The sequence below is a fragment of the Anopheles merus genome, chromosome 2R (assembly GCF_017562075.2).
Source record: "Anopheles merus strain MAF chromosome 2R, AmerM5.1, whole genome shotgun sequence".
In the NCBI taxonomy this organism is placed as follows: domain Eukaryota; kingdom Metazoa; phylum Arthropoda; class Insecta; order Diptera; family Culicidae; genus Anopheles; species Anopheles merus.
In genome coordinates this window covers 31222470-31248047 of record NC_054082.1, presented here as the reverse complement: position 1 = coordinate 31248047, position 25578 = coordinate 31222470, and the positions used below count along the sequence as shown (strand labels likewise).

Below are 25578 nucleotides of genomic sequence, written 5' to 3'. Positions count from 1 at the left end.
TAATTTTATCTTTTTAAAAAATAATTAAACATTTTTAAATAAGTAACCGTCAGTTTGAATCCATCTGCACCGGGTGTCGTGCTCGGTCCGATTGACGTTGCTCCCAAGTGTCAAAATGGCATGTCAATCTAGTTTGCAAAAATGGTTATTAACCTACCTTTTTTCTACGTACTTTCGATTCAAACAACGGATTTCGCTTCATAGCGTCGGCTGCCATTGTGATCGAATGTGTGCGTTTGTCTGTTTTTTGTTTGTGAATTCCGGCGTTCTGGCTTCATAGTACATAATCCTTGCGTCGCTCTACGATGAGTGAAACACGGAAAAGAAGTCACTTGTCGCAAGACTCTGCCCGTGCATCGCATGGAAAGCGTCATCGAGGTGAAGATGGCAACATACACAGCAGCGTAAGTGCCGGAATTTGCACATTCCTCCTAAAACGATGTGTACAAACTATTTCATGTTCTTGGTCCTTTGCAGCAAGCCGTTCCCTCAAGCCAAGATCCGGATGGGCTGAGTTTGTTCCGCAACGGCAAGGTGCTGAAGATTGTGCTGAAGAACTTCATGTGCCATCGGCATATGGTGGTGGAGTTTAACAAGCGCGCCAATTTGCTGGTGGGCAAGAATGGAAGCGGCAAGAGCGCTATCTTGGCGGCCATGACGATCGGGCTCGGTTGCAACGCGGGTCAAACGAATCGGTGCAGCAGCTTGAAGGATTTGATCAAGCACGGCGAAACGCAGGCCGTGATCGAGATACATCTGGAAAACACTGCCTTCAATGCGTACGACCAGGAGCGCTACGGCGGGCGCATCATATGCGAGCGCACACTGAACGCGTCCGGGGGCGGATCGTACAAGCTGAAGAACGAGCATGGCCAGACCGTGTCGACGAGCCGGGCGGAGCTGCAGAAGATACTGCTCGCGTTCAACATCCAGGTGGACAATCCGATCTGCGTGCTGAACCAAGATTTGGCCCGCTCGCTGCTGAAAGATTCGGACGAAAGCAAACAGTACACATTCTTCTCGAAGGCGACCCAGATCGACACCATCAAGCAGAAGCTGAACGAGTGTGCCGTGATCGCCAAGAAGGCGCGCGACGTGCTGGTGGTGAAGGAGAAAAGCCTCGAGTACCTGTCGAACGAGATCGTGGTGCTGGAGGAAAAGCAATCCAACCTCGAATCGGCGGGACGGATGGGCGAACTGCTGAGCGAGCTGCAGGCAAAGCTGGCCTGGCGCAACGTGATCGACCAGGAGCAACAGCTGGCGGCAGTGGACGACGAGCTGAAAAAGCTCCGGACGTCGATCGAAGAGCAGGAGCATCGGATACGCAACCGGGAGGCGTTGGTCGCGAAAACGGACAGTGCAATTGACACGTACCGGGCCGATATCGAAAGCAAAAAGCAGGAATACGTTGCGCTGAAGGAGGCGTACGGGACGGTCCGGCGAACGTTACAGGACGTACAGGCGAAACAGGCCGCCATCGAACGTGGTATGCGCAACGCGTCCGAACGTGTGTCCCGGATCCAGAAGGATGCTCGGCAGATCGAGCAGGATCTGCAGGAACGAAACAAGGAGTAAGTATCGTAATGGGTGGAAAGGTTCAGCGACTGTCGTTTTCACTGATTTTGTCTTGTTTCCCCTACCCAGCGGGCTGAGCCAGGTCGAGCAGAGGAAGCAAGCGGTGGAGACAGAAAAGGCGCAGCTGAAGGAACGCAACGACGAGCTGGCGTCGATGATTGCCAACGCGCAGCGTGAGGTGGACCTGATGTACAACACGATGGCACACGTGAAGGACGCCCGGGAGGAGAAGCACCACGAGCGGTGCGCCAAGCAGAGTGAGACGACGCGCATCGAGAAGCAGCTGGAGCAGTTCGAGTCGGCCCCCCGCAGCAAGCTGGCCGTGTACGGTACGAACATGCCGGCCCTGGTCGCCCGCATCCGCCAGCTGCACCAGCAGGGCAAGTTTTCCGAGATGCCGCGCGGTCCGCTCGGGCAGTACATCGAGGTGCGGAACAAAAAGTGGAGTGGCATCGTCGAGACCGCCCTCGGCGGCTGCCTGTCCGCGTTCTTCGTCTCGACGCAGGAAGACTGGCGCACGCTGGACGCGTTGCTCAAGCGCGAGTTTCCCGATCTGCAGAATCGCACCATCTTTACGGGCCGGTTCGTGAAGGAGCTGTACGATGTGGGCAGTGGCTGCGTGCAGGAGCAGGACGGCACCCATCTGCTGATGAATCTGATCAAGGTGAATGATCCGGTCGTGATGAATCGGCTGATCGATAGTGCCGCCATTGACACGATCCTCGTCACCGAGCACCAGAGCGTCGCGATACAGCTGACGAGCGAGATCGAGAACGTGCCGCAGAACCTGAGCAAGGTGATCGTGGCCGAACCGTGCGCGGAGTTCTTCCCGCAGCCCAAGTACCGCTCGTACGGGCTGCAGCAGAAGCCGCCCCGCTACCTGCAGGTCAGCATGGACGAGCTGAAGCGCCACACGCAGCAGCGCCGAGAGCAGCTGCAGCGCGAGCTGAGCGAGCTGAACAGTGCGTACGCCAAGGAGGACGAACGGCTGCAGGAGATGACGCGCAAACTGCATCAGCGCCAGCAGCACATGAAGAAGCTGCAGCAGGAGCTGCTGACGAACGAGCAGCAGCTGCAGCAGCTGGCCGGCCTCGTGTTCGAGGGCGAAACGGAAGAAACGACGCTGCGCGAGGAGCTGGAGCATTCGCGCACGATCATTGCCAAGCTGCAGAAAGGCATCGAGGAGGAGCAGGCCAAGCTGGACCAAGTGCGCCGAACGGTGCAGCAGGAGGAGCAGGCCGCACAGACCAAGAAGGATGCGATGGGTGCGGTGGAGGCGGAGATAGCCCGCATACAGGCCAGCATCGATAAGGAGCAGCAGACGCGCCACGATCTGCAAACGAACCACAAGGTGAAGCAGCAAGCACTGCAGCGATCGACGGAGAGTATGGAGGAGCGCAAGCGGACACGCGTTGCGCTGAGTGCGGCACTGGAGCAGGCTCGGCAGGAAGCTAGCGAGAAGGGTGAGCGACCCGACGAGAGCGAACAGATTCCATCCGTGGAGCAGCTGAAGGGGAAAATTCATACGACCGAAAAGCGCATCAGGTAAGTTGCGAATGATTGCTGCCTGCTCCTACCGTGAGATGCTTTATCATCGTTCTTGCGGACATTACAGACTGGTTAGTGCAACGCAGGACAAGCTGGAGGATGTGGTGGAGGAGCTGGAAGGTAAGAATCGCGAACGGGACGAGCTGGTCCGCTACTCGACGGCACTGCGCGACCTAACCCAGATGATGAGAGACATCCGCAAATCACGCTTCAGCCACCTGCACAAGCTGACCACACACATGGCGCTGCGAGTGAAGCATAAATTCACGGTACGTATATTGCAGTACAACTAGTTCCCCGCCCCTCATTGTATCTGTTTCGCTTTCCCTTTCCCGCTTTGTCCCCGCCCAGAACATCATGCAAATCCGGAACTATCTCGGCAAGCTGCGAGTGAACCAGGAGGAATGCAGGCTATCTCTTTCGGTGGTGCCGCGCGATGCTAACGTGCAGAATGCCGTTTCGACCACCAAATCCCTGTCCGGCGGTGAGCGTTCGTACGCCACCGTGGCCTTCCTGATTGCGCTCTGGTCCTGCGTGAGCACGCCGTTCTTCTTCTTGGACGAGTACGACGTGTTTACTGACCAGGTGAACCGCCACACCATCACGCGGCTACTGCTGAACGAAGCGATGAAGAAGCCGGACCGTCAGTTCTGCTTTCTAACACCGCAGGACATGAGCGAAGTGCAGGCCACGGCTGAGTTAACAATCCATCGGTACGTACCTGCCGGTGTAGGGCTGGTTGTCGCAATAGCGGGGGGGGGGGGGGGGGGGGGGGGGGTTGTGTATTGTTAAAAAAACTAACTGTTTGTTTTTTACTTTTACAGCATGGAAGATCCGGAACGATGTTAAATATGGTTCTAGCGGGACGAGAATCGATCGAACAGTTATCGAACATTCCTCCGCATGAAGGTCGAAGTTTGGAAAGGAATAATAACAATAGCTTTAAACCCGTTGTTAAAAGTTTTGCAGAAAGTGACCGATGAAGCAAATATGCGAACGAAAATCATCATCCATAAACGTGCACAAAACGCACAATATCGATCGCAAAGTGAGTTCAAATGTGCCTGCAGCAGTCATGCTTAGTTGCATCTTTGAAGAATTGAGTTACCTAGTGAACGGGTTAGTACAACGCAGTAGGCGGCTTGTTACTTGCGATTCGATGATCTGAATGTTAGCTGGCGTCAATCGCAGCAGGCCACGGCAAAGGACAGCTAGAACATGTCCTTGCTAGCTGAAGGAACGGGAGTAACGTTTTTAGCTTGGAATAAAATATTCAAAGTTTAAGTTATGTATGAAACCAGTGCCCATCCGGAAGAGATTCGAAGATGTCAGTTTATAAAACAATAAACCGTTAGTACGTACGAAGCTGTTTTCTAAACAATCAAACCAAGCAGGAGTTTTCTAGATAATGAAAGGCTTCGCATCCGAAGAGCAATCGAGTTGCTGGAGGCGTGCTGAGAAAGAGGTATGTTGTTTGTGACCGAATATCGCACATGAATCACACAAAGCAGCTGGAAAGAGCAGAAGGTGTGCTGCTGCAAGACTAAGACACACTCACACACACACAACGCATATGCATACACCATGTCGTATAAAAAGGTTTTCTTTATTTTTATCTTCGATCATTCACTTCTATTATATAGCTTTTTTGTTGTAATTCTTACTTCTTCCCGCCCGCGCTGCTTCCATTCCATTCCACACTCATGCTTTCATTCGCTTTATTCTATGATTTTTTTCCTGCGCTTTTCACCCTCCCCCCGCCGCCCCCTCCATTCTTTACTTCATTTTACATAATTTTACATGAGTGTTATCATCGTGCGCTATTGTGTATTTTAGACACATTTTGCATCTCGCCTTGAGTGTGTGTGTGTGTTTTTTTAATATTATTTTAAACAAGACAGCAACACACCCCTTTAAACGCATCCGTCACCACCTCTGCTCATTGCTGTGTGGCGTGCGTCTTTCCTATAAGCACTGTCGCGTTTTTGTTGTGTACTACACACACTACCTGATTTTTGCCTCTAGGTATAGGTGTTTGTTTGTTTTTTTTCTCGTCTGCCACTAACTACAGCAGCGGCCTAGCTACCTGACAAAGTTTCCATGTTTTATGTTGCTCACTATGTATATATTTATATATGCTTTAGTTATTTCATCTTTCATAACTGAACAGTTGTGTGTTGTGTTTTGTTTTGTTTTGTGGGTCAGTAATCTTTGTTTGTTTTCTCCCGCCATTCTTCTTTAGCAAATTCTGTTTCTACTCTCAATACGTTATCAACGAAACGATGCTCCCAGTTTCTTCTGTCATCTATTTCCCTTACTAACCTTCCTTTAATATGCTTCCTTTTCTATGTATGCATTTTGCATTGAACGAAGATTATACACTTTTCGATGAAAGAAAGCAGAACAAGGGGGAGAATAAATATTTCTCGATTACTACACCTGCGCTATGTTTTTTTGTTTATACTATTTTGTAGCAAAGCGCTCAGCACTTGCTTTTTCCCGCAGTCAGCTGATGATGGTGAGTGTTTGAATTGAAGTTGTTGCAATGCTACGCATGTCGCAGAATTGAGTTTTTTTTACTGTTGACCAGCTTGTGAAATGCAATGATGATGATGAAAAAAACACACACCAAACCACTGCGTGTGGTGGTACACACATCTTGTGGGAAAGTGTCGTACACACATCAAAAGACTAGGAAAAAAATACAACATGTGCAATGTAATAATATGCATGCCTCTCATTATGTGTGCGGCATTTGGGGAAGGGTTTTGTTTTACCCTTTTGACTTTTGCCCGCTTGAGTTTAGCGTGTGTACCACCCATCACCACCCTCTAAGCTGGCTCGTACTTGTGAATTTTATACTTATATCAACTCTTCCTAATGTGTGACTCCCTTCCTTCCTTGCCACACTGCTGTACGCTGTATAATACAAACTTTTCACTGCACGTGTAACCCTTTCTTGTTAGCTACATTCTCTGCCCTTATGGTGCTGTGCGCATTAACTTATTTGCATTAGAAAGTTTGGAGAAAGAGAGAGAGAGAGAGCGAGATTGAGAGGAGAAAAAAGTAAGCATATATCATACAGTGGGGGAAAAAGCTGATAAAAGTAGATAAAAATATAGTCCCATCCTCCGTTTTTTTTTAACTATTGCGCCACCGCCACCGTGTGCAGCAGCGTCGGGCGGGATCTACTTCCTCCTCATACTGCAGTAACGATAATCCTTCTTTACCAATCTTCCGTCCTCCCCCAATTGCTGGGGCTTCATTTATTGTCGAGCAATTAGAAACTCACAAAACGGAAAAGACTTACTTCTCGCACACTCACACTCACACACACACACACACACACACACACACACAAACACGCAACATAATTCAGTATAATAAAGATACATTATCGTTTATGAAAGTAAGTGACGACCGTCGGTATAGTGGGTGAAGAACAGGAATAACGCCACACCACAAACACGCCAAACCGAACATGCTCAGTCGATGCTTAGTCGTACGACACCTACTCAATGAGTAGTAGCGTATGTTGTTGTGGTACATTATCTACCCAGAATAGTGTTTTACTGTACATGATTGTAGGCAAAACGATCGCTTAGAGGAGCAACGAGCGTGCTGCTGAGCGAGTTTAGAAAAGCATAAATTAAACCTAACACGTGCGTCACAACGAGCCGGAATCGAATACATTTGTTCGAACAAAATGCATACACACGCACACATATACACACACACGCACACAGACACTAACTAACCCTACGGACAAATGCAAATTTATCATTTCCTCGTACTTCGTGTTAATCATAATGAAAGATTATTACACACAACGTGGTTGGTTCGGTGAACGCAAATGCTAAACATAACCGGCACACACACACACACACACACACCTAAACACATAGGCCCTTGATGTCCTTTGATTTGATTTGTTTTTGTTTTTCGTCTTCGTGTGCCTACACTTTCTGTTACATCTTTTTATATTACATGTAATTATAATACTTTGCCTTGAATTGTGTCGTCTCTCTCTCTCTCTCTCTCTCTCTCTCTCTCTCTCTCTCTCTCTCTCTCTCTCTCTCTCTCTATCTCTATCTCTATCTCTATCTCTCTCTCTCTCTATCTCTTGTCTGCCTACATAAGTGCTTCAAGTGAAATGGTGTTTTTAGACGTTTGTTTGTTTGTTCATCTCTCTCTCTCTTTCTCTCTTTCCAATGTTAATAACATAAACTGGGAGGGGGCGGGTTTGAAACTGAAAAGCTGTAAATTTGGTTGTATTTTCCGGATCCACTGTAGAAGATCATTTAACGATTGTTGGTTGGTGAATGGAAGAAAAACGCAAAACGCATATGCGCGCGCGTGTGTGTGAGTGTGTTTGTGTTGGAGTAGGAATCTGTAGAAACACATCATTTCTTAACGTCGTTCATACGTCGTTTGTGTGTGTGTGTGTGTTACTCTTCTCTCGGTATGTTTCTGTTTCAGGCACTTTCACTTTCTTCTTTCTTTTGTCACAATTGTGTATTGCGTGTGTGCTTGGTTTTTACTGTTACTTTCTCGCTCCTTTCCACATTTGAATGTCTCACTATATATGATTTGCTTTTTACCTAGTTTGTTACTTGTTACACTTGTTACACGCGCTTGTTTCCTCGCCTGTGTCCTTCCGATCTACGCTCAAGTGTGTTTGTGTGTTTTTTTTAAACGTCTTTATGTCTTTAGGGTTTTTTTAATCTTTAACGTGGTATAGTTTCTTGCGTTTGCTTGTTTTTGTAGTACTTTACTGTTATAGTTTCTCATTGCATTCGATCCATTCACTTTAATAATGCATTTAATTTCTCTTCTTCTTCTATATTAAGCCATTCACGTTGTTTTGTGTGTAGCAAATACATGTGTTCCACATTTTTTGCGCATTTTTAGATTTTGTTTCTTTATTTGTTTATTTGTTTTTATCTTGCTTGCCTGTTTTTGTACTATTTATATACACTATACAATGGAGAATCGATTGGTTTTTACTTTCTTTCTTCAAAATTAGTTTCTCTTAACCACCTCAGCTTAAGCTTATATGTTTTAGGTGTATACTTGTGTGCGTGTATGTGTGTGTGTGTGTGTGTGTGTGTGTGTGTTGGAGTAATCTGTTTTCGCCTGCTTTTGCGTGCTACCAACATTAATGCTGTAAAGGAGGGGTTTGTTTTCTTTGTTGCCTGTACTGTTTTCTTACACTTGCACCCTACACCGTCGCCGAATGTGCAGTACATACACACACATCGCACACGTTGTAGGTTAGGTTATCAATGCTATCACTATGCGCTTCCGCAATGGGAGCTGGCTCACGTTGTTTGCAATGGTGTAGTGTATTTGTTATTTCCTTATTTTTTGTCCTCATTTACGATGCGCATTGCTTGTTTCCTGTCCTTATTGTGTTTCGCAATCCGACCCATCTATCTCTCCGTGTCGTTTGGCTTCTTTCTGCCATTTCGATCCACCGACAATGTTGTTGCTGCTGCTTTGTTGCTCTTTAACGCTTAAATTGTCTATGTATATTAAATATTAGTCTTCTTTTTTTCTTGTTTGTTTGTTAATGCTTAATGCTCAAACGCTAAAAGTATTTGCTTTTCTTGTTTCTTTTTTGACTACGCCAGGTTTACTTTGTTCACCTTTTGCGTTTCCTCGTTTGCGCTTACGAAATAGTGTTGTTGTTGTTGTTGTTGTTGTATTGTTTGTCTCGCAGTTTCCCGTTGCGTCACGCATCCTTTGCTGCCATCTGAATTTATTTTTTTACTATGTACAAACCATCGTGTTGGTCTCTCTTTCGCTCTCTCTCGCTCTCTCTCTCACTCTTTCTCTCTCTCTTTGTCTGAATCTTCCACGGCCTGATCTGCGTATTCCCTTCCTTTAACCCTTCGCGCCCACTCCCGGAAAGATCTGATCTATACAACGCGCACAAACACTCTAGCAGCAGCTGTTGTTATCGATGGACGGCAACAGTACGTTGGCCATACTGGGTTTATCACGTGTTGTCTCGCTGCTGCTGCTGTTGCTGCTACCAGCGGCACAAGAGTTCTTTATCCCGCTGCGGGCAGCAGGAAGCGGCGAAGGAATACTGGCAGAAGCGATCGCACCAATACTACTGCTACTACTACTCATACCCCCGCCGTCAGCCGCGGTGCCGCCGGGCGGCCCATCAGTATCGTCGGTTCCAGCGGAGCCCGATGGTAGCACGACGTCCTCCCGCTTTCAGTGGCCCTTGGTCGCTTCCTTAGCGGCCATAATGAGTGGCGTTAGGCTGGCGAGTGGTCGGGCCAGCTTCAGGAAGGGATGCTACGGAGAAAACAGAGAGAGAGAGAAATAGCGCGTTAGTGCGGGTTCCATAGGGCGTGGAGTGTGTGGAGTGGCCACACAAATAGCACAAACGCCACAATATTACCCTTAGTAGCTCGTACGCGGTCGCGCGCTGATCCACGTCCACCTCGAGACACTGGTCAAGGAAGTCCTGAAAGACGGTGCTAAGCTTCTCCTTCTCCTTGATCTCCGGCTTGCCGTGCGTCGCGATCAGGTAGAGCGCACGGAGCGGATTCTCGTTAAGGTACGGCGGCTCACCCTCGATCATTTCGATCGCCATGATGCCGAGTGACCAGAGATCGACCTGCAGGGAGGAAACAAATCGTTACCGTAATCCTTTCACATACACACACACACGCGCGCGGTCGTCTTGGGTTGCTTACCTTCGGTCCATACTGCTTTCGCGTAACCACCTCCGGCGCCATCCAGTACGGTGTGCCGACCATCGTCGTGCGCTTCGACTGTTCCGGCGAGATCTGGGCGCAGAAGCCGAAATCGGTCAGCTTCACGCTACCGTCCAGCCCGAGCAGTATGTTGTCGCTCTTGATGTCCCGATGGATCACCTGGTTGCTGTGCAGGAACTCGAGCGCCTGCAGCACCTCCCGGCAGACGGCCGCTATCTGGCCCTCGTCCATGCACGTCTCCGTCACCACGTCCGTGAGCGACCCGCCCGGCAGGTACTCCATCACGACCCACAGCTCCTCCGACACGAGGTAGCTGTCCAGATAGTTGACCACGTTCGGGTGCTTGTTCTCCCGCATCACCAGTATCTCGTTGATGATCAGCTCCTTCTTCGGCTGCTGGCTGAGGTTCATCTGCTTGATCGCCACCTCCATGCCGGTGGAGCTTTCGATCGCGGTGTAGACCGTGCCGGACGCGCCCTGACCGATCTTCTCCATCTTGTTGTACTTTCGCTTCGGGTCGCCGACGCTCACGATCGTGCGCAGCTTCTCCAGTATCTCCTCGTCCGACATTTTCTTCTTCTTCAGGTTGGCGGCGCGCTGCTGCGTCGTCGTCGGGCCGGTCGTCGCAGTCGCCGCCGCTGCCGCCGTGTTGAGGTTGCCGGTACCGCCGTTGTTGACGTTGTTCGGGGTGGTGGCTGCCGCGGCGGCGGCGGCGGCGGCGGACGCTGGCAGCACCACCGAGGTGCCGGTGCTGTCACCACTGCTGAGGCCATTGTTGGCAGCTGTAAGGTTGGACGACGTATGATTGAGTGTGTGTTGTGGTACTGTTGCGCCGGAACTGGCCCCCGGAGGGACCGGCCCTGCCGGAGTAGCGGTAAGCGATGTCGCAGTAAGTATGGAACAACTAGTGCTAGTGGTGTTAGAACAAGTGGTAGTAGTAGTAGTAGTAGTAATGGGAGTGGTCGTCTTTGTTGCTGTCGTCGTGATGGTGGTAGAATCGGCGTCAGCCGTCGACGCCGGATCCGCCTCCTTCTCCTCGTCGTCCCCTCGGTTTGCCGCTGGCGATGGTTCCGTTGCCGGACAGGCGATGCCACCGGGCAGTAGCGATTGGTCGTCGTGCGTGTCGTCAACGGTCGGAGCGTCGTCGGCGGGCCCCGGTGGTGGGAGGTCGTCCAGGTCGTCGGGATCGTCGTCGGATCGTGCGAGCGGTGCAACGATCGCGGGACGTACCGCTGTTGTCGTTTTATTGTTTACTGTTGTTAGCGTTATGGTTGTTGTTGTTGTTGTTAGTTGGTTGTTAGTTGGTTGCGAAGGAGGTTGTTGTTGTTGGTTAGACGGTTGCGTTTGCGATAATCGTATTGGTACGGTTAGTGGCATGGAAGCGAAATGGTCGTAAGCGGAAGCGTTCATGTTACCTTGGTGTTGATGGTGATGGTGCAAATGCTGGGGCAGCGGTTGGCCTGGCGCGATCACGGCACCGCCCGCTGCCGCCGCCAGGCTGCTGATCGTTTGTGCGGACGCGGCGTTCACCGAGTTCTTGTTCTTGTCGAATTGCGTCGGGCTGCGCACGGACCCGTGACTGCCCACCGACTGATGGTGGTGGTGGTGTTGGTGGTGTGTCGCACCGGCACTCAAGTGTGGAGGTATTGGCGGTGAGATCGGATCATCGATCGGGCGTGTATACTACGGGGGGATTGCAGATGTTGAGAAGGAAAAAAATACGATTTAGTTTCATGTACTACAGGGTACTACTTCCGTCTCAGCTCATCAGTCGGGCAATGGCAGCACACTACAACAAAAACGGTAATCGAAATTTATTTTTGGGGAAAAAACGGGAATGTCAAATTACCAACAGCAGCAGCGACAGGCGATCAAAGATACCCGACACCGTACGGTGAAACGTTTCGTGATAAATGTTGTAAATCTCTTGAAACATCTTTTGACTTTGCCAAGCAAAATGTTTATCCCGCAAAAGTACACAATCGTTGCACGTTGTCTAAAAACTAAGCACACTTTTACCCCCTTAAACAGTACAGTAAAAACTACCCCAAACTGATATCACATCGCGCTCTCGCACGCGCTCTTCCAAACACCTATGGTGCGTGCGTCCAAGACGATCGAAGACGAGCAACTGAGGGACGAGATCAAGGATTCGGGGGTTCGGGATGCGTTGGGACTGACTGTCAACCTTTTTGGTCAAAAATCAACCCAAAACTTGTTGTCCATTGTGCATGCGCTTCGGTGGGTGTTGTTGCGTTTCGCTATTGCAATTTACCTTCTCACCAGTGACCCTTTGTTGCTCTATCCGGTCTTTCCGCAGTCCTGATCATACCCACACACACACACACAGAACACTACACACGGGTAGGAAGGTCTGGGGCTTGGGTGCGGCACGGCTTCAAGGGTCGCACTGATTGCTGGGAGGATCACCATAAACGATTCCTTCTAGGCTAGGTAAGAGTTTCACATCCCGGGTAAGAGTTTCGACATGCCAAGGTTACACGGAGGGTAAAAGGGGACAGCAATGTGAAATAGGAAATGAATGAAAACCAACGTGGGGAATCCCGGCGCTGTTGGCTGGAAGTTTGAACATTCCAGAATGATTGAAAATCCGGTTTTTTTTGTTTTGTTTATCAATCAGCTGCTTCCGGTTAATGTTGCTTTACTATCTATACCAGAATTGACTACTTGGGAAGTTTAAAACAATGTTCCATTTGAACTATAACTAGAAAAATGCATTCGACTTCATATAACCACACAGCTCACACACACACATGATGTGTGTGTAGATCTTGGCAGGTAAAATTAACATCCAAGTATGCAAAGGGAAAGGACACAAGGATCATGATGCACGTTGTCATAATCCGATTGGGCCAGTAAACAAATTACCTGCCGCACCTCTCTCGGACTCAGAACTGTTTCCTCTACCTAGCGTGACCTGAGCATATGCTAGACGAGGTCTTCTACAACTAGCACCCACTGCCGAGATTCTGAGGATTTTCTGGTAGAGACGTGATATGATACGTGACACGTCCGATCATTCGCTTCGATGAGGATGATCTTCAACCGGAGCCTTGGGAAGAGACCTTGGTGAATACACATTTTGATGAGGAATTTCAAACTCATCCATCCAAAAAGCTATCTAACCAATGGAGAATCTATCGTTCGGAAATGTTTTACGAATTTATGGAACGTTTATGGTCTACGATCTTCCTTCTGCTTGCTCTTCTACTATTCGTAAGGATGACTTCCCGAGGCATCCTAGGAGCCTATGTTTTGCTCTCTTTTGGCTTTGAGCGGGTTGCTTTGTCACAGGTCACTGGGATGGTAGCAGTAAGCTTTACAGAGCATTGGCGCTTAACAGGGAAGGATTTCTAATTTCCATACTTTTTTCACGGATTTTGTAAAAGCACATGGACCAGGGTCCAGGTCCAGGGAAATTCCACACGGAAAAGAAATGAAAGGGAATAGCGACCCTGGCGCTCCGAAGCTAAAACAGTATGGTAATTTGTTCGGGAAACACGCTCCAAATTCCTACAATACCTTTTATTCTGGACATTTGCATGCCATTACCGAAGAAGTCGATGTGTTGACCGAAGAGAACACATGGAAAAGGAAAATAGAAAATTGCAACCGGTACTTACGATTGATTTGGTCCGTTCCGGGCGGCTGGCGATGGGCGGTGGGATGCCGTTGCCGCTGATGCTACCGCTGGCGCTGCCGCTGAGTATGCCCAGATCGTCGCTGTCATGATCGCCGGCCGAATTGTGCGACGACAGGCCCAGGCTGTACGCTTGCGAATGGCTGCTCGAGATGATCTGCGCCCCGGGGCCGCCGTGCGATTCCGAGTCGGTTGGCGTGCTGCTCGGGCTGCTGCTGCTGACCCGGCTCAGCGACGACCCTATGGACGATGCTGCAGTTGAGCATTAATAACGAAATCCTAATATCTGCACGGCATTTGCGCCGGCCGGGTTGGTTGGTTTTTGAGGGTATGGAAACACACCGGTAGACAGGAAGCGAGATAGACGCGGGGTGAAGAGGTTCGTCGTTACATGCTATTGCGAGTCGTTCTATTTCGTAGTCAAATTAGGACGGGATGATATTTATGGGTAGACTGATACGTGGCAACTGATTTCAATGGGAGAAACTGTATCGAATCGCTCCGCCAGAGGTTCAACATGGCTACGTAATTGCGCAGAGGTCAATGGGACAGGGTCGGTGTTTGGAGTGATCTAAGACTAGTTCGGCAACAATTAACCCCATGATTGGCATTACGGCTAGTTTGGATTGAGTTTGGCGGGAGAAAACTGAAATTACGTTTACGACATTCAATTACAGAACGATTTGGAGTTTGATACTGTTGTAAGTGTTTGCCAGCTAGGTGCAGCCCCTCACAACAACTTTACCCACCGTGTTCTTGTGGGCTTGTTATAACATCAAACCTCCAAATGACTCAATTCCGCAAAAAAACAATTGAACCATTTGCTTACGCAACAACGCCACAACGACTTGCGCAACGAGTTTCGACTAAAAATGAACCCCCTTGGCTTGTGCTTTATTGGTTGGTGTGATTGTCCCACCTTTCCTTTCGGGGGACACTGTTCTTCCGCTCCGGAATATCTCTAACGGTGCAACGTAACAGGGTGTAACACACCCTCTCCCTCCGTGTTCCCTGCCATGGGTTGGGTGGTGGTGAAGATGGGAAATTACACCGAAATTGCCCGTGGATCACTGTGGCCATACGGCGCGAGCTATGAAACCAATCGAAGAGGATCCCAGAGGCCACCTCGCACCGATGGTCCGACTGGGAACCTTAATTGAGTGAAGTTCCCAACTACCAACACCTCTTCCTCCCCCGATTGCCCCGGGGTGCAATCGTTCGGGAGAGAAAGATGAAGCAGAGCGCTTAGTAGTCAGTTCGGTCGACTGTCCCATTGAATAACTCAATTAATTTGAACTAAGCGCCATCATGGACTGCTGCCATTCCACCGCCGCAGGGTACGTGATTTCTGTCACAAACGGGGTGTGGAGAAAAGACAATCAACATGGGGGTGTGATAAAAAAGAAGAAACAAAAAAACACTACACATCAGCACAACAATGAATCCTCTCGTACTAATTGATGAACTTGATAGAGCCTACCGAATGGGGAAATGAAAGCGTGTGTATGTGTGTGTGTGTCCCCTTCCTGTCTCCTTCTCCCAGCCAGTCCAATCGGTAAGTCGGGTGGCAAATGACAAGTCAATGTGACATTGGTGCGTCAATTTCAGCACCTAAAAGCAATCACCAATCACACTGAGAGGCGCGAGATAAAGATACAAGGATAAACAGGGTCGTCCTGCATCACACCCAACGAATGGAGCGAAAATTGATGACGATTGTTTGCTTCCGGTCCTGTGTATCAGATGTCCACTCCAGCTCCTTTTTTCCCAGCTAGAACGAGACAGAGAGAGAGAGAGAGAGTGGCTGTCCCTTGATGGTGGTTGTTAGCACGAATGGTGTGTCTCATTGTTGCTTATGAACTAATATGGAATTGACGATCGACTGTCCCCCCCTCGTTGTTGTAAATGTGTTTCCCCCGTGAAGAAAGTGAAAACACATTCTTACTCTACTCCCGGATCGCGCGCGCGTTATGTTGTTGAAGCGTTAATTGGCTTTTACTCTCACCACCACCACGGACACCGGATGGTACCCGGTTACCTCCTGCACTCTGGCGGCGGAAATATGTGTGAAAAAAGGCCGCAGTTTTCGATTTCTCTCCCCTCTCTCATGCCCTCGGCCATCCTGGATTTGTTTGGTGGAACATAAACAATAAATGAGCAACAATTTTTCCCATAGTGTGATGTAAAACTAAGGCAATTAACCAACCGTTTTGGGAAGGACAGTGGGGGCAACCCCTTACTGTGTTTCTCTCTCTCTCTCTCTCTCTCTCTCTCTCTCACACCCATTCGCCAGCGCGAATGTTAGGGGAACGATAGTGAGAGGGATTTGGGCGGTAGATTGTAATGAATTGAGTGAGTGATTTATGAAATCGGCCAAGATCGGTTAAGAAAAGCAGATCAAAATTGTGTCTTGTTTGTGTTAGGGTTGGTAGCAGAAATTTAGGTTTTAGTAATAACTTGACTCTAGCATGATTGGCGAGGTTTCCGAACAAAAAAGAGCTATTAGCGCACAACAAAACGTTGTTTTTACTATTCTTAGAGATATTTCCCTATAAAAACCTTAAATTTTTACAATTGTTGCGCTTTGCCTATGCACTTCTTCTATCAAACTCTTTTGTGCTGTTCACTTTAAAGCCAAAGCTGTCCAAGTCAATCAATTGAAAGTGTTTCTCTTATGAAACGCGCGTTAAAACCGCACTTACAAACGAATTTGGAGCGCATTTTCACCCGGCTGGACAGTGGGCATTGGCCGGGGGATCAAACATCAAAGATAAAGGCCAAGGAAATTCATAACAAAAAGAAAAAAAGTTTGGAAACCGAGCAAATAATTGATCTCACAAACAAAGAACTTTCTTTAGCACGTTGAGCGTCATGGCTATGATATATGATAGCCAGGGACAACTGGATTAAAATCCTAATATCTTAGAACAGTTAGGGCGTAATTTTGTACAAAAATCAACAAATTGATAAATAACTTTGTAATGTACGCGGTTTAAGTAAATTTTTGTTTTTGTTTGTTTGTCTAATGTACAGCATATAACTAATATTATCTAAATGTTAACGTACGTTGTTTCCATGATCGCTTTTCAATGAAGCTTACTTACTTACTTATCCATCTTGCAAGCATCTTGTTTGAAAAAAAAAATCTATACATAACATTAAACTGTTGTTTTTTTTCGATTAAATCATCAAAACAAAGCAAAACAATAAAAATACAACAAGAAATCAACCAAAATTGCATTAAAAGTCATTATTTTTATCATTTTACTAGTTTGTTTATATTCAGTAACACACTTATCCCCCGGGGACCATGGCTTTGGCTATCAGATATGGTAGCCATAAGAAATGTAAACAAAAAGTGCTTGGCATCTAGGGAAACATAAACAAAAATGGTCTGCCACTCAAAGTGTTAAATTGGTGGTTCAAATTCATAAAAAAGGAAATCACCTCAAAAATTCAAAAACTAATCTTGCTCAGAAAATGCCAAAAGAATAAGAAGGATACCTACACGATTAAACGGAGATAAATTCAATGTTTTTCACATGTTCTTAAAAATAGTTAAAAAATATTTCAAAAAAATCATCAAAGCTTGCCAACGTTAAAACTATTCATATTTTATAGTCAATTCCGAAAAATCTTTTATATGCTCTGCTTAACAAACTAAAGCAATTTAATATTAACCACGATTTTACGCAAATTTATATTTCATGCAATAGGTACACGTGGCCCACAGTTTTATTTCGGCAATTGTTCCAACTTGCCCACTGTGAGCTGGAAAAGCGCGATCGTGTCAACGATCTTCCAAAACAACCATGAACAAAAAAACAAGCCAGTGTGTGTGAAAGCTCCCTTGGAGAGAGCTCTTTCATTTTCCATCACCTTCTACTATTCACCATTCATCCCCCCCCCCTGTTTGTTGCATTGTTTTGTTTGGTAGCTGATTTTTGTTTTGTGTTGCGATACTTTTAAAAAGCGTTTGTCGTGAGAATTTGCATTCTCCAAAAGATCGGTGAGAGTGTAGTGGATTTGGTGGTGCTGGTGGTGGTGGTGCTGGTGGTGGTGGTGGAGGGTGTGTGTGTGCCGGTCATCGTCGGCTAAAGTCAGAAGGTAGGAGGAAGAGACAGGGCAGGGGGAGAAGATGAATGATGAATGAGATGCAAAATCTTGCACGATAGAGGCAACGAAAGTGAAATCCCTTTCACTTGAATTTGCACAACCACACACCAACCGGAGTAGAGAGAGAGAGAGAAAGGGAGGGAGAGCAGGCTGGAAAGAAAAGCGTCCAAAAACCGACCTATCCCACCGACTGGCAGACCAACCCACCCACTCCCAAAGCAGGGGAGGAAAGCAAAAAGCCATTTAAAAATCTCCCGTCACCCCCGTGTGCCGCCCTTGTGTCACGCGCGCACGACCGCTCGGTGTGTGCATTTGGTTGTTTGGTGCCGAGTGTCTTGGGAGAGGCTTACCGCCCTTGCCGGGTCCCTGCCAACGGTTGTGTGCGTACAATGTCTTTATTTTAAAAAAAAAGAAACAGTTTGCCGGCTTGCGTATGTGTGTTGCTGCTTAAACACTTTGCGCACGCAGTGTCGTCTCGCGGATTTTCTTCACTGCGCGCCCGCGCAAGTCTACTTTCTACTTGTCATATTGTTTTGTTGGACTGTATAGAACGGGCGGGGGCGTGAATTTGTTTGAAGCTTGTATATCGCGCCGGCGGCAGCATTAAGCTTATTAGCGCACGATACAATTGTCATCCTTCGAGCGCGGTTTAATCATTCGCAAGGGCGGCAGTGGTTTCCAATTGAAAAATAGTACTACTTTCCAGCCTCTTTCATTTTTCATTCGTTTTAAAATCACACACACACACACACCGGAAGGGAAAGCGAGTGGGAGAGTTTGTTTTGAATGGGTTTGTGATTTAAACAACAAATTAAACACAAACTATCGGTGTAGCACACGGCAGATAACGTGGAAGTGATTGTACGGGCAGGAATTATCGTTTGCAAAACCATTCAACTTCATTCGATTCCCCTTCGTCGACGCACAAAATGCAAAGAATTGTCACGATTTATGTTGTTGTTCATCATATTTTAGCGCTGTTTACAGTGCAATTTGCTGTTACCACCACATCACCAACCGTTGGGTGGTAAAAATGTCAATAAACACGAAACAAATAAACTGTCGACTCATGTAGCCGCACTTTCCAAAAGAAGTGCCAACACACACACACACACACACACAACCACCAATGGCTCAATTCCAACCCCCGAAGCGAACCGTAAATATGGCTCCTGATTGCGTCGGGGAAAAAATGGCACCACCAAATAATAACAACGGTGTTATTTACACCGGCCATTACTGCGCCCTAGCAGCTCGTCGACCTTCTATGTTGCCGGTTCAACCCACACACCACCGCGATCGCTTATCGTCGAAATAATGCTTTGTCGTGAAGCGTTTGGCGTGATTTGCAAAAAAAGGCGGGCGCCTTCTTCCTTTCCACTCCCTTTCCCCTAAAAAGGGTTGGGGTAGAATCTGGGGGAGCGGAACACCTACCAAGTAATATGTCAAACGTGCATCGAGGGGATGGAAAGATCGCAACGGAATATGGTGGCTGTCACCTTTTATTATGTGCGATGGGGGAGGGGGGGGGGGGATTGTTGCTGTTGTTTGTTGCAAACAACAAATTATGCAACTGCGGCGCTTCGGGAGGGAGGGTGCGAGTAAGGACACAACACACATAAGCACATCAGGAGAAATTGCAGGCATCCATTTTTGATGTTGATATTTCAAAACGTAGCACCAAAGGTTGCTTCGATTGTGATCGAAAATTTCGCCCGACTTTCTGGGTTCGGGTTTCTCTACTATTACCGAACACAGGCGCTCCACTGGTAGACGAATGGAAGTGCCGTCTCATTTCGGTCCTATCTGTCTGATCAGCATCTCTTTAAAGCGGAGGAGGACTGCCCGATTTGACGCGTACATACTAGTGATGTGTTCTCTGCAGCGCATTCATGACTCGGGTCCAACTCCGGCTATTGTTAGTCTGGTTCCGACTGCGGCAAAATCAAAAACCTCTAGTTGCGCCCGGAGTCGGAGTCCCCCGGAGCCCTCTGTAGTTGTTCGGAGTCATCCCGAGACGTCCTGAGTCGCCCTGAGTCGTCCGGAGTCGTCCGAAGTCGTCCGGAGTCATCCGGAGTAGCCCTGAGTCGTCCGGAGATGCCCTGAGTCGCCCTGAGTCGTTTGAAGTGTGAGTCGGCCGGAGTCTATCTGAGTCGAAGTGAACAGGAGTCGATCAAAGTCTGTCGAAGTCGACCGGAATTGTAGTCGGTTTGAGTCGTCAAGAGTCGTCCGAAGTCATCCAGAGACGTCCTGAGTCGCCCTGAGTCGTTTGGAGTCATAGTCGTCCGGAGTCGCCCGGAGTCACCCGGAGTCACCCAGAGTCTATCGGAGTCGACGTGAACAGGAGTCAATCAAAGTCTATCGAAGTCGACCGGAATTCGAGTCGGTTTGAGTCAACAGGAGCCGTTCGGTGCAATGTGTTTGTATGAAGGCCGACTCCGACTCCAATCGATGCTGGACGACTCCGGACGATTCCGAACGACTCCGAACAACTCCAGATGACTCCGACACCGAAAGATTCCGGCAGACTCCGAACGACTCCGGACGACTCCGAGCGATTCCGCACGATTCCAAATGACCCTGGATAATGATGGACGGACCAACCGTCTTGAGTCGGTTCCAACATTGGGGCCCTTCACGATTCTAGTCAGTTTTTTGTATGGAGTTTGACAGTTGGATGCTGAGATCATGTAAACACTCCATACAAAACCACACACAAAACTAGCCTGCAATTTTCAGTCTAGATTATTCTATCCTCAAAGCTAGAATTAGATTCGAGTACCTGTTCAAAAAATGGCAAAACAAGGTGGTGTTTACATTTATCCCAAGGCGCATTAAAGAGATCAGGTGATGGAATCCAGAATCAAAGTGTATGTAGTGCAGGTGGTCTCATAGCATGTTTTTTTTATAACCAAATTTGAATATCACTTTTTGACAGCATGGGTGTAATTTTTGTTCAAATAAGCTTTCTGGAGGCTTGACGAATACACCAAATACTCTTAAAATCTTTATGCAGAAGCAGAATCCCATCTGTATATTATACATACTTAGATTGCTGCTCGAAAACTGCTATACAATGCAAACAGCTGACAGGCTGAAATTTCAGCCTACGAACTTAAAATGGAAAGGGTCCCATTATCGGAGTCATATCGGAGTTGACTTCTGATGTTTGCCAAACTTTACCCATCACTAGTACACACATCACATGAGCGTCACAACGAGTTAACTAAAGGGAACCGACCGAAAAAAAGGTAGCATGAACATGCAAAAATGGTTTCTACTCCCACTGCTTTTCCACAGTCATGTTTCACATGCCGATGAGTTTCTAAGATGCATTGACTCAGCATAAGACGCTCCTTGCGCGGGTTGTGAGGAGTAGTAGTATAACAAGCGAACCGAAAAAGTGGCATACAAACAATACAAATAATCACACACAAGACACATTTAATTGCGCAACCTTCCATAAGGGATTGAAGGTTGTATGTTATGATTATTGAAATGAACATTTTAAAATTCTTTAAGAGTAATTTGTTTAACAAAATACACTTCCATTTTATGGCACCACCGTTCTGTCTGGGACACCAAATGGTAGGCACCCGGCCGCCGCCGCCCGACCTACCAAATGTGGCAAATTAACTAATTGCAAATTACGCATACTTTTATCGTTTTACTTTCCACTTCAGGGCTGGAAGTAGCAGAGCAGACGCCCATCCACTAAGCGTTCGATAAAGGTATTACAAAAAAAGGGATGCATGGACAGCAACCAACACCACAAAACTGCTCCCTCGTCTCACCTCCAAAGGCTTGAAAACAACAACAGCCCCTCCGCCAACGCGCAAGGAGATTTATGTTTTCATTTTCAGTTCATTTGTGTGGACGGGCGGGCACAGCAGCGGACACCATCTGTGTGGGGAGTGGCATGAAGCGAAAAAAGGGTTTATCATTTTAATTGAAGAACGGCAAACCACCCCACACAACCGAACGAAGCAGCGCAAAAGCGAGCAGAAATAATTCAATTTTGCTTTACTAGTTTCAGTTTGCACACGATTTGGGACGAAAAGCGACGAGCGAGCGCGACGTGGTGAAAATTTTGATCGAGAAAAATACCCAAAGCTCTGATTGTATCGTTACGAAGCTACGAACAGATCCCAATGTTACAATTTGCTGGTCCACCGCCCTACCTACCCAGCACAAAAAAAAAGGAAACCCTCCACAGCACAACTCTTTTGCAAGTGCTCCGTTGGGGGACCCACACTGCTCTCGATAAAACAGTGTTGCCAAAGCCCCTTGTGTCCCTCCTGTGGTCGCTCCGTTGGAACCCCGCAGCTATTGAAAAGGAAATCGGCACTCTCCCCCCAAAAAAAAAAAGACAACCCAGCCGCAAACGCGATTACAGCGATTTCCCGAGCGCACAAACGCTTATGCAAATTAATGGGTTTGCACAAAGTTTTCGCGCATCGCAGTTCGCCGATGATGATAGAGTGGATGTTCACGCTCTCCCAATTGATGGTCGCCCTTATTGGTGGGCTGGTTCGTTTCCGTTTTGTTTGCAACAGGTGTGTTGTTAAAGTTCAGCGCGGTAATCGTTTTTCGAGGTGGTATATTGCATTACTTTGGAGGCGATTGCCCTATTCCCCGGTGTGGTTGGAAAACGAGCCTTGTGCGGTGTTGTGTTTTCTCTCTCTCTCACAAAGTCGCACAATGCCTGCACAATTATCTATGAAGGGTGAGCTTTCGATTGAAACAATCGACCCACAACACGACGATGTGCAACACGTTGGAACCTCTTCACCACTGCTTCGGGTAATCGGGAAAGGATAGGCCGCCTCCTCCCGATTCGTGTTTGGCGATTGCCCTCCTTATCATCACGTGCCATGGATAGGATTAGTTCGCAGCACAACTTACCCGAGTGCGTTGTCGTGTGCAGCCCATGGGTCATATATTTCGAGCTCGGCCGTTGCTTGTTGCTGTTGTCGAAGAAGTTCAGCACGTCCAGCACGGCTTGCGGGTTTTTCTTCTGCTCCTGCTTGCTAATGTTCGAGTTCTTCAGCATCAGCGCCCATTGCTCTGGCATACCCTGTGTGTTGGATGGAATGTGGAAGGAACAGAAAAAAAAACACATCAATTAGCGATTGGTACATAGAAACGCGGAGTGTGGTGCTGTAGAGGGTGAAGAGGGAGAGAGAAAGAGAGACATGTAGGCTTGTGATTTATGAAGTTCGATTGGCCTAAAAATAAAACGTCTAGCGATACGAAGAGCTCGAGCGATAGAGTAGCGCACAGTGGACGAAAGTGAAGAGCATCGCCAAACGAGTAGAGGAGGCGGCGGAATGATGTTCGAGCTAAAACAATAGATTTGCAGCGAGCAGCAGAGCTTGGCGGCGGGGCTGCGAGCAATGTGAAAAAAAAACAAACTATTGAGCCAACGTGAACACTAAAACAAGCAACGTGGAGAAAATGTCTCTATTTCTATTTTATACAACGAGCGGTTCTCGAAGCAAGTAAAGTCGTAACACATTCATGCAATAGAACAATCTTGAACATATGAAAAACCTTCACACCTTGGTATTCGAATTTTTCGAAGAGAATTTGTAATGTGTCGCCTTCCGCCGAACAGCACACACCTTTAAACAGTGGTCCAAGTGAACATTTAGCATATTTAAAATGGTTAACTAATGAATACCAACACCGGCAAACTGTCCAGGCTGCGCTCACAACCTTTAGTAGGCTGGGGCAAATGAATGGCTTTGCGTAATGGGTGAGATGTAATATTTTAACCAATACAGGAACCAATTCTGCCCTCCCCCGGGGGAAGGCAACCCCAGTTTGCTGGGGAGTGCTTGGGAGAAGAGCAAACAGAAAAAAAACCACTCCAAGAGCAAGAGAAGGTACTACACACGTGTACTCCGCCGGGGTGTGTTGTACGGGGTGGTAGTAGTGATTAATTTGTAATCGTCACGCGCTCACCACCACCACCACCACGGTGTAAATGGGTTCGATTTTTCCTATTCGGCGCCTCATCTTCTGTAATGCATAGTTAGAGATCCTGTTTGTTTGTTCTTCTTCTTGGAGCTATCGTTTCTAGAGCTTGTCTTTGCAGACACACTGTGTACACAGTAGTTTATGTTGCCTCATCATCGTAATACAGCAACAAGGATGTGGAGATTTTCAACTCGAGCTTTTCTTGGGAATCGTATCGAAATGGATGAAGCAGTATGAGATCCTTTGTGGAACAGGGGGATTGCGGTAGGTCTCTCGGACCGATGAAGGAAGAAGGAAGCAAAATTGCACAGATTGCATGGGTGGGGGACCAAGCGTCTTACAAAGGCCCCGTTCCTAGCTTTACAGGGTTTTCCAAGTCACCTTCGAATGTGCACATAATTACAAGGATTTCCAAGTCAGTTTCGAATGTAAACATTGTTATTTATTGCGTGCAACATTGTTAGTCCACATCAATCTGATGTTTCATTTCCATCATGATAATTTTTGATTCCGTCGGCATGATTTTCAACACGACTCAAACTGGATTGAGCTTGACAGTTCTATGTTATGTATTGAAACTGAAATTTCATCTTGATACAAATACACCATTTGACAACTGTTGAAAAACATCTTGAATGGGGTGAACAAATAATGTACACATTAGAATGTAGCCTGGAAAACCCTGTATTCACCGCATCCAAGATGTTTTTCAACAGCTGTCAAATGGTGTATTTGAATCGAAATGAAATTTCAGTTTCAACACATAACAGTGAACTGAAAAACTATCCAGCTTGAGTTGTGTCGAAGATCATGCTGAAGAAATTAAAAAATATTATGATCGAAATGAAATATCAGATTTATATGGTTTAGCATCTTGCACGCGGTGAATAACAATGTTTACTTTCGAATCTGGCTTGGAAAACCCTGTAATAAGTTATTTCCATACACAATTCCACTCTTTCACGCACAGCTAGTGGTTCAACAATATATTTATTTATTTAATTTCGAATGATTAGAGGCTTTCTTACCGATTAACCGTTCCATACGATCGATAAGTTTCATAATTACACCGTCAAAGTGAAAATGTACAGGCGATAGTTCCATTAACATTTTTGTAAACGTTTTAACAAGTTGCTGTAATTTAACAAATTGACAGCAGTGAGAATGCGTTTATAATTGCACTGCGCTTGAAGCCAAGGGAGGGAGTAGTATTGGCACGGCGTCATACGGCCATACGGCTACACCACACAAAACCATCGTCACGAATGCGGCGGTTGCGGGCTGACATTTTTGACATTTTCATAAATTGGTTTTTGGGAGCTTTTGGCACAAGCGCAAGCGCCGAAAAATAAATAAATAAAAAAATTCCTTCCATTTGACCACTGATTTTGTTGGTAAATTTTTGTTTTGTTTATTTGTGAATGTGCGAAGAAGGAAGCGGGTCCCACCACTTCTCTACCGGTTGCCCCTTTTATTTGTCGTTTGCTGAGGTGTTGCTGTCGGGTACCCAGTACCACAAACCGGGAATGAAAGTGCCTGAAGATTGCGGGCTGTTTCGGGCGGTAAAAGTAAAACACAAACACAAACTTCTCCTCCGCAAGGTACCAACCAACCAAACGACAGGAAGACGACGTCTTAATTTGTTCCCTTTGCGTTTCGTTCATACGGGCGGTGGCGGATCGTTGCATAGTAGTCGCCGTGGCCTCCATTCGATGACGTTTGCTATCGTTAAAGGGTCCAAACGTCCCAACGGGTGGTCTGCAACTCGCACCATTCGTCCACCCCTTCTTGCCTTTCTCCGTCCGCTCCGTGGCTCGCTGAACGGTGAGACTGGTTGGTTCCTTCACTATGACCCTGTGCACGCGAGTTGCTGTGCGGCGACACGGTAAGACGAAATCATTTTCACATTTCGTTTCGTTTTGACAGATATGCTTTTCGCAATCCTCCCGGGAGGGCGAT

General features: G+C 47.3%; 2 protein-coding genes across 8 annotated transcripts in view; one reads left to right on the top strand and one right to left on the bottom strand.

Annotated features, from left to right (window-relative positions):
- The first annotated feature begins 172 nt into the window (after positions 1-172).
- On the top strand, positions 173-23163 carry LOC121589375 (structural maintenance of chromosomes protein 6). Of its 2 annotated transcripts, none has more exons than XM_041908247.1 (8): positions 173-404; positions 478-1571; positions 1645-3120; positions 3191-3392; positions 3475-3836; positions 3948-4588; positions 21321-21368; positions 21674-23163. In XM_041908247.1, the coding sequence occupies exons 1-6, from the start codon at positions 306-308 to the stop codon at positions 3970-3972; spliced, it is 3258 nt and encodes a 1085-aa protein (XP_041764181.1). In that variant the 5' UTR covers positions 173-305; the 3' UTR covers positions 3973-4588; positions 21321-21368; positions 21674-23163. The 2 variants fall into 2 exon arrangements, with proteins under 2 accessions (XP_041764181.1, XP_041764180.1); XM_041908246.1 differs by having other exon boundaries at positions 21668-23163.
- Positions 5338-25578, bottom strand: part of LOC121589379 (serine/threonine-protein kinase PAK 3) — a 58222-nt gene continuing 37981 nt past the window's right edge. For 5 of the 6 annotated variants that reach the window (XM_041908252.1, XM_041908254.1, XM_041908255.1 and 2 more), the window contains 6 exons: positions 22543-22714; positions 13505-13773; positions 11276-11543; positions 9840-10642; positions 9542-9760; positions 5338-9435 (listed from right to left, as the gene is read on the bottom strand). In XM_041908252.1, the coding sequence (XP_041764186.1) occupies positions 9352-9435; positions 9542-9760; positions 9840-10642; positions 11276-11543; positions 13505-13773; positions 22543-22714 (1815 nt within the window). In that variant the 3' untranslated portion in view covers positions 5338-9351. The remainder of the gene's footprint in view (positions 9436-9541; positions 9761-9839; positions 10643-11275; positions 11544-13504; positions 13774-22542; positions 22715-25578) is intronic. The other variant, XM_041908257.1, reaches the window with a different exon arrangement.

Bases quoted from the DNA above. Each gene is read 5' to 3' on its own strand.
- LOC121589375 (XM_041908247.1), top strand. From the start codon at position 306: ATGAGTGAAACACGGAAAAGAAGTCACTTGTCGCAAGACTCTGCCCGT. The intron at 1,572-1,644 runs GTAAGTATCGTA...TCCCCTACCCAG, and splicing joins CTGCAGGAACGAAACAAGGA to CGGGCTGAGCCAGGTCGAGC. The intron at 3,393-3,474 runs GTACGTATATTG...GTCCCCGCCCAG, and splicing joins GAGTGAAGCATAAATTCACG to AACATCATGCAAATCCGGAA.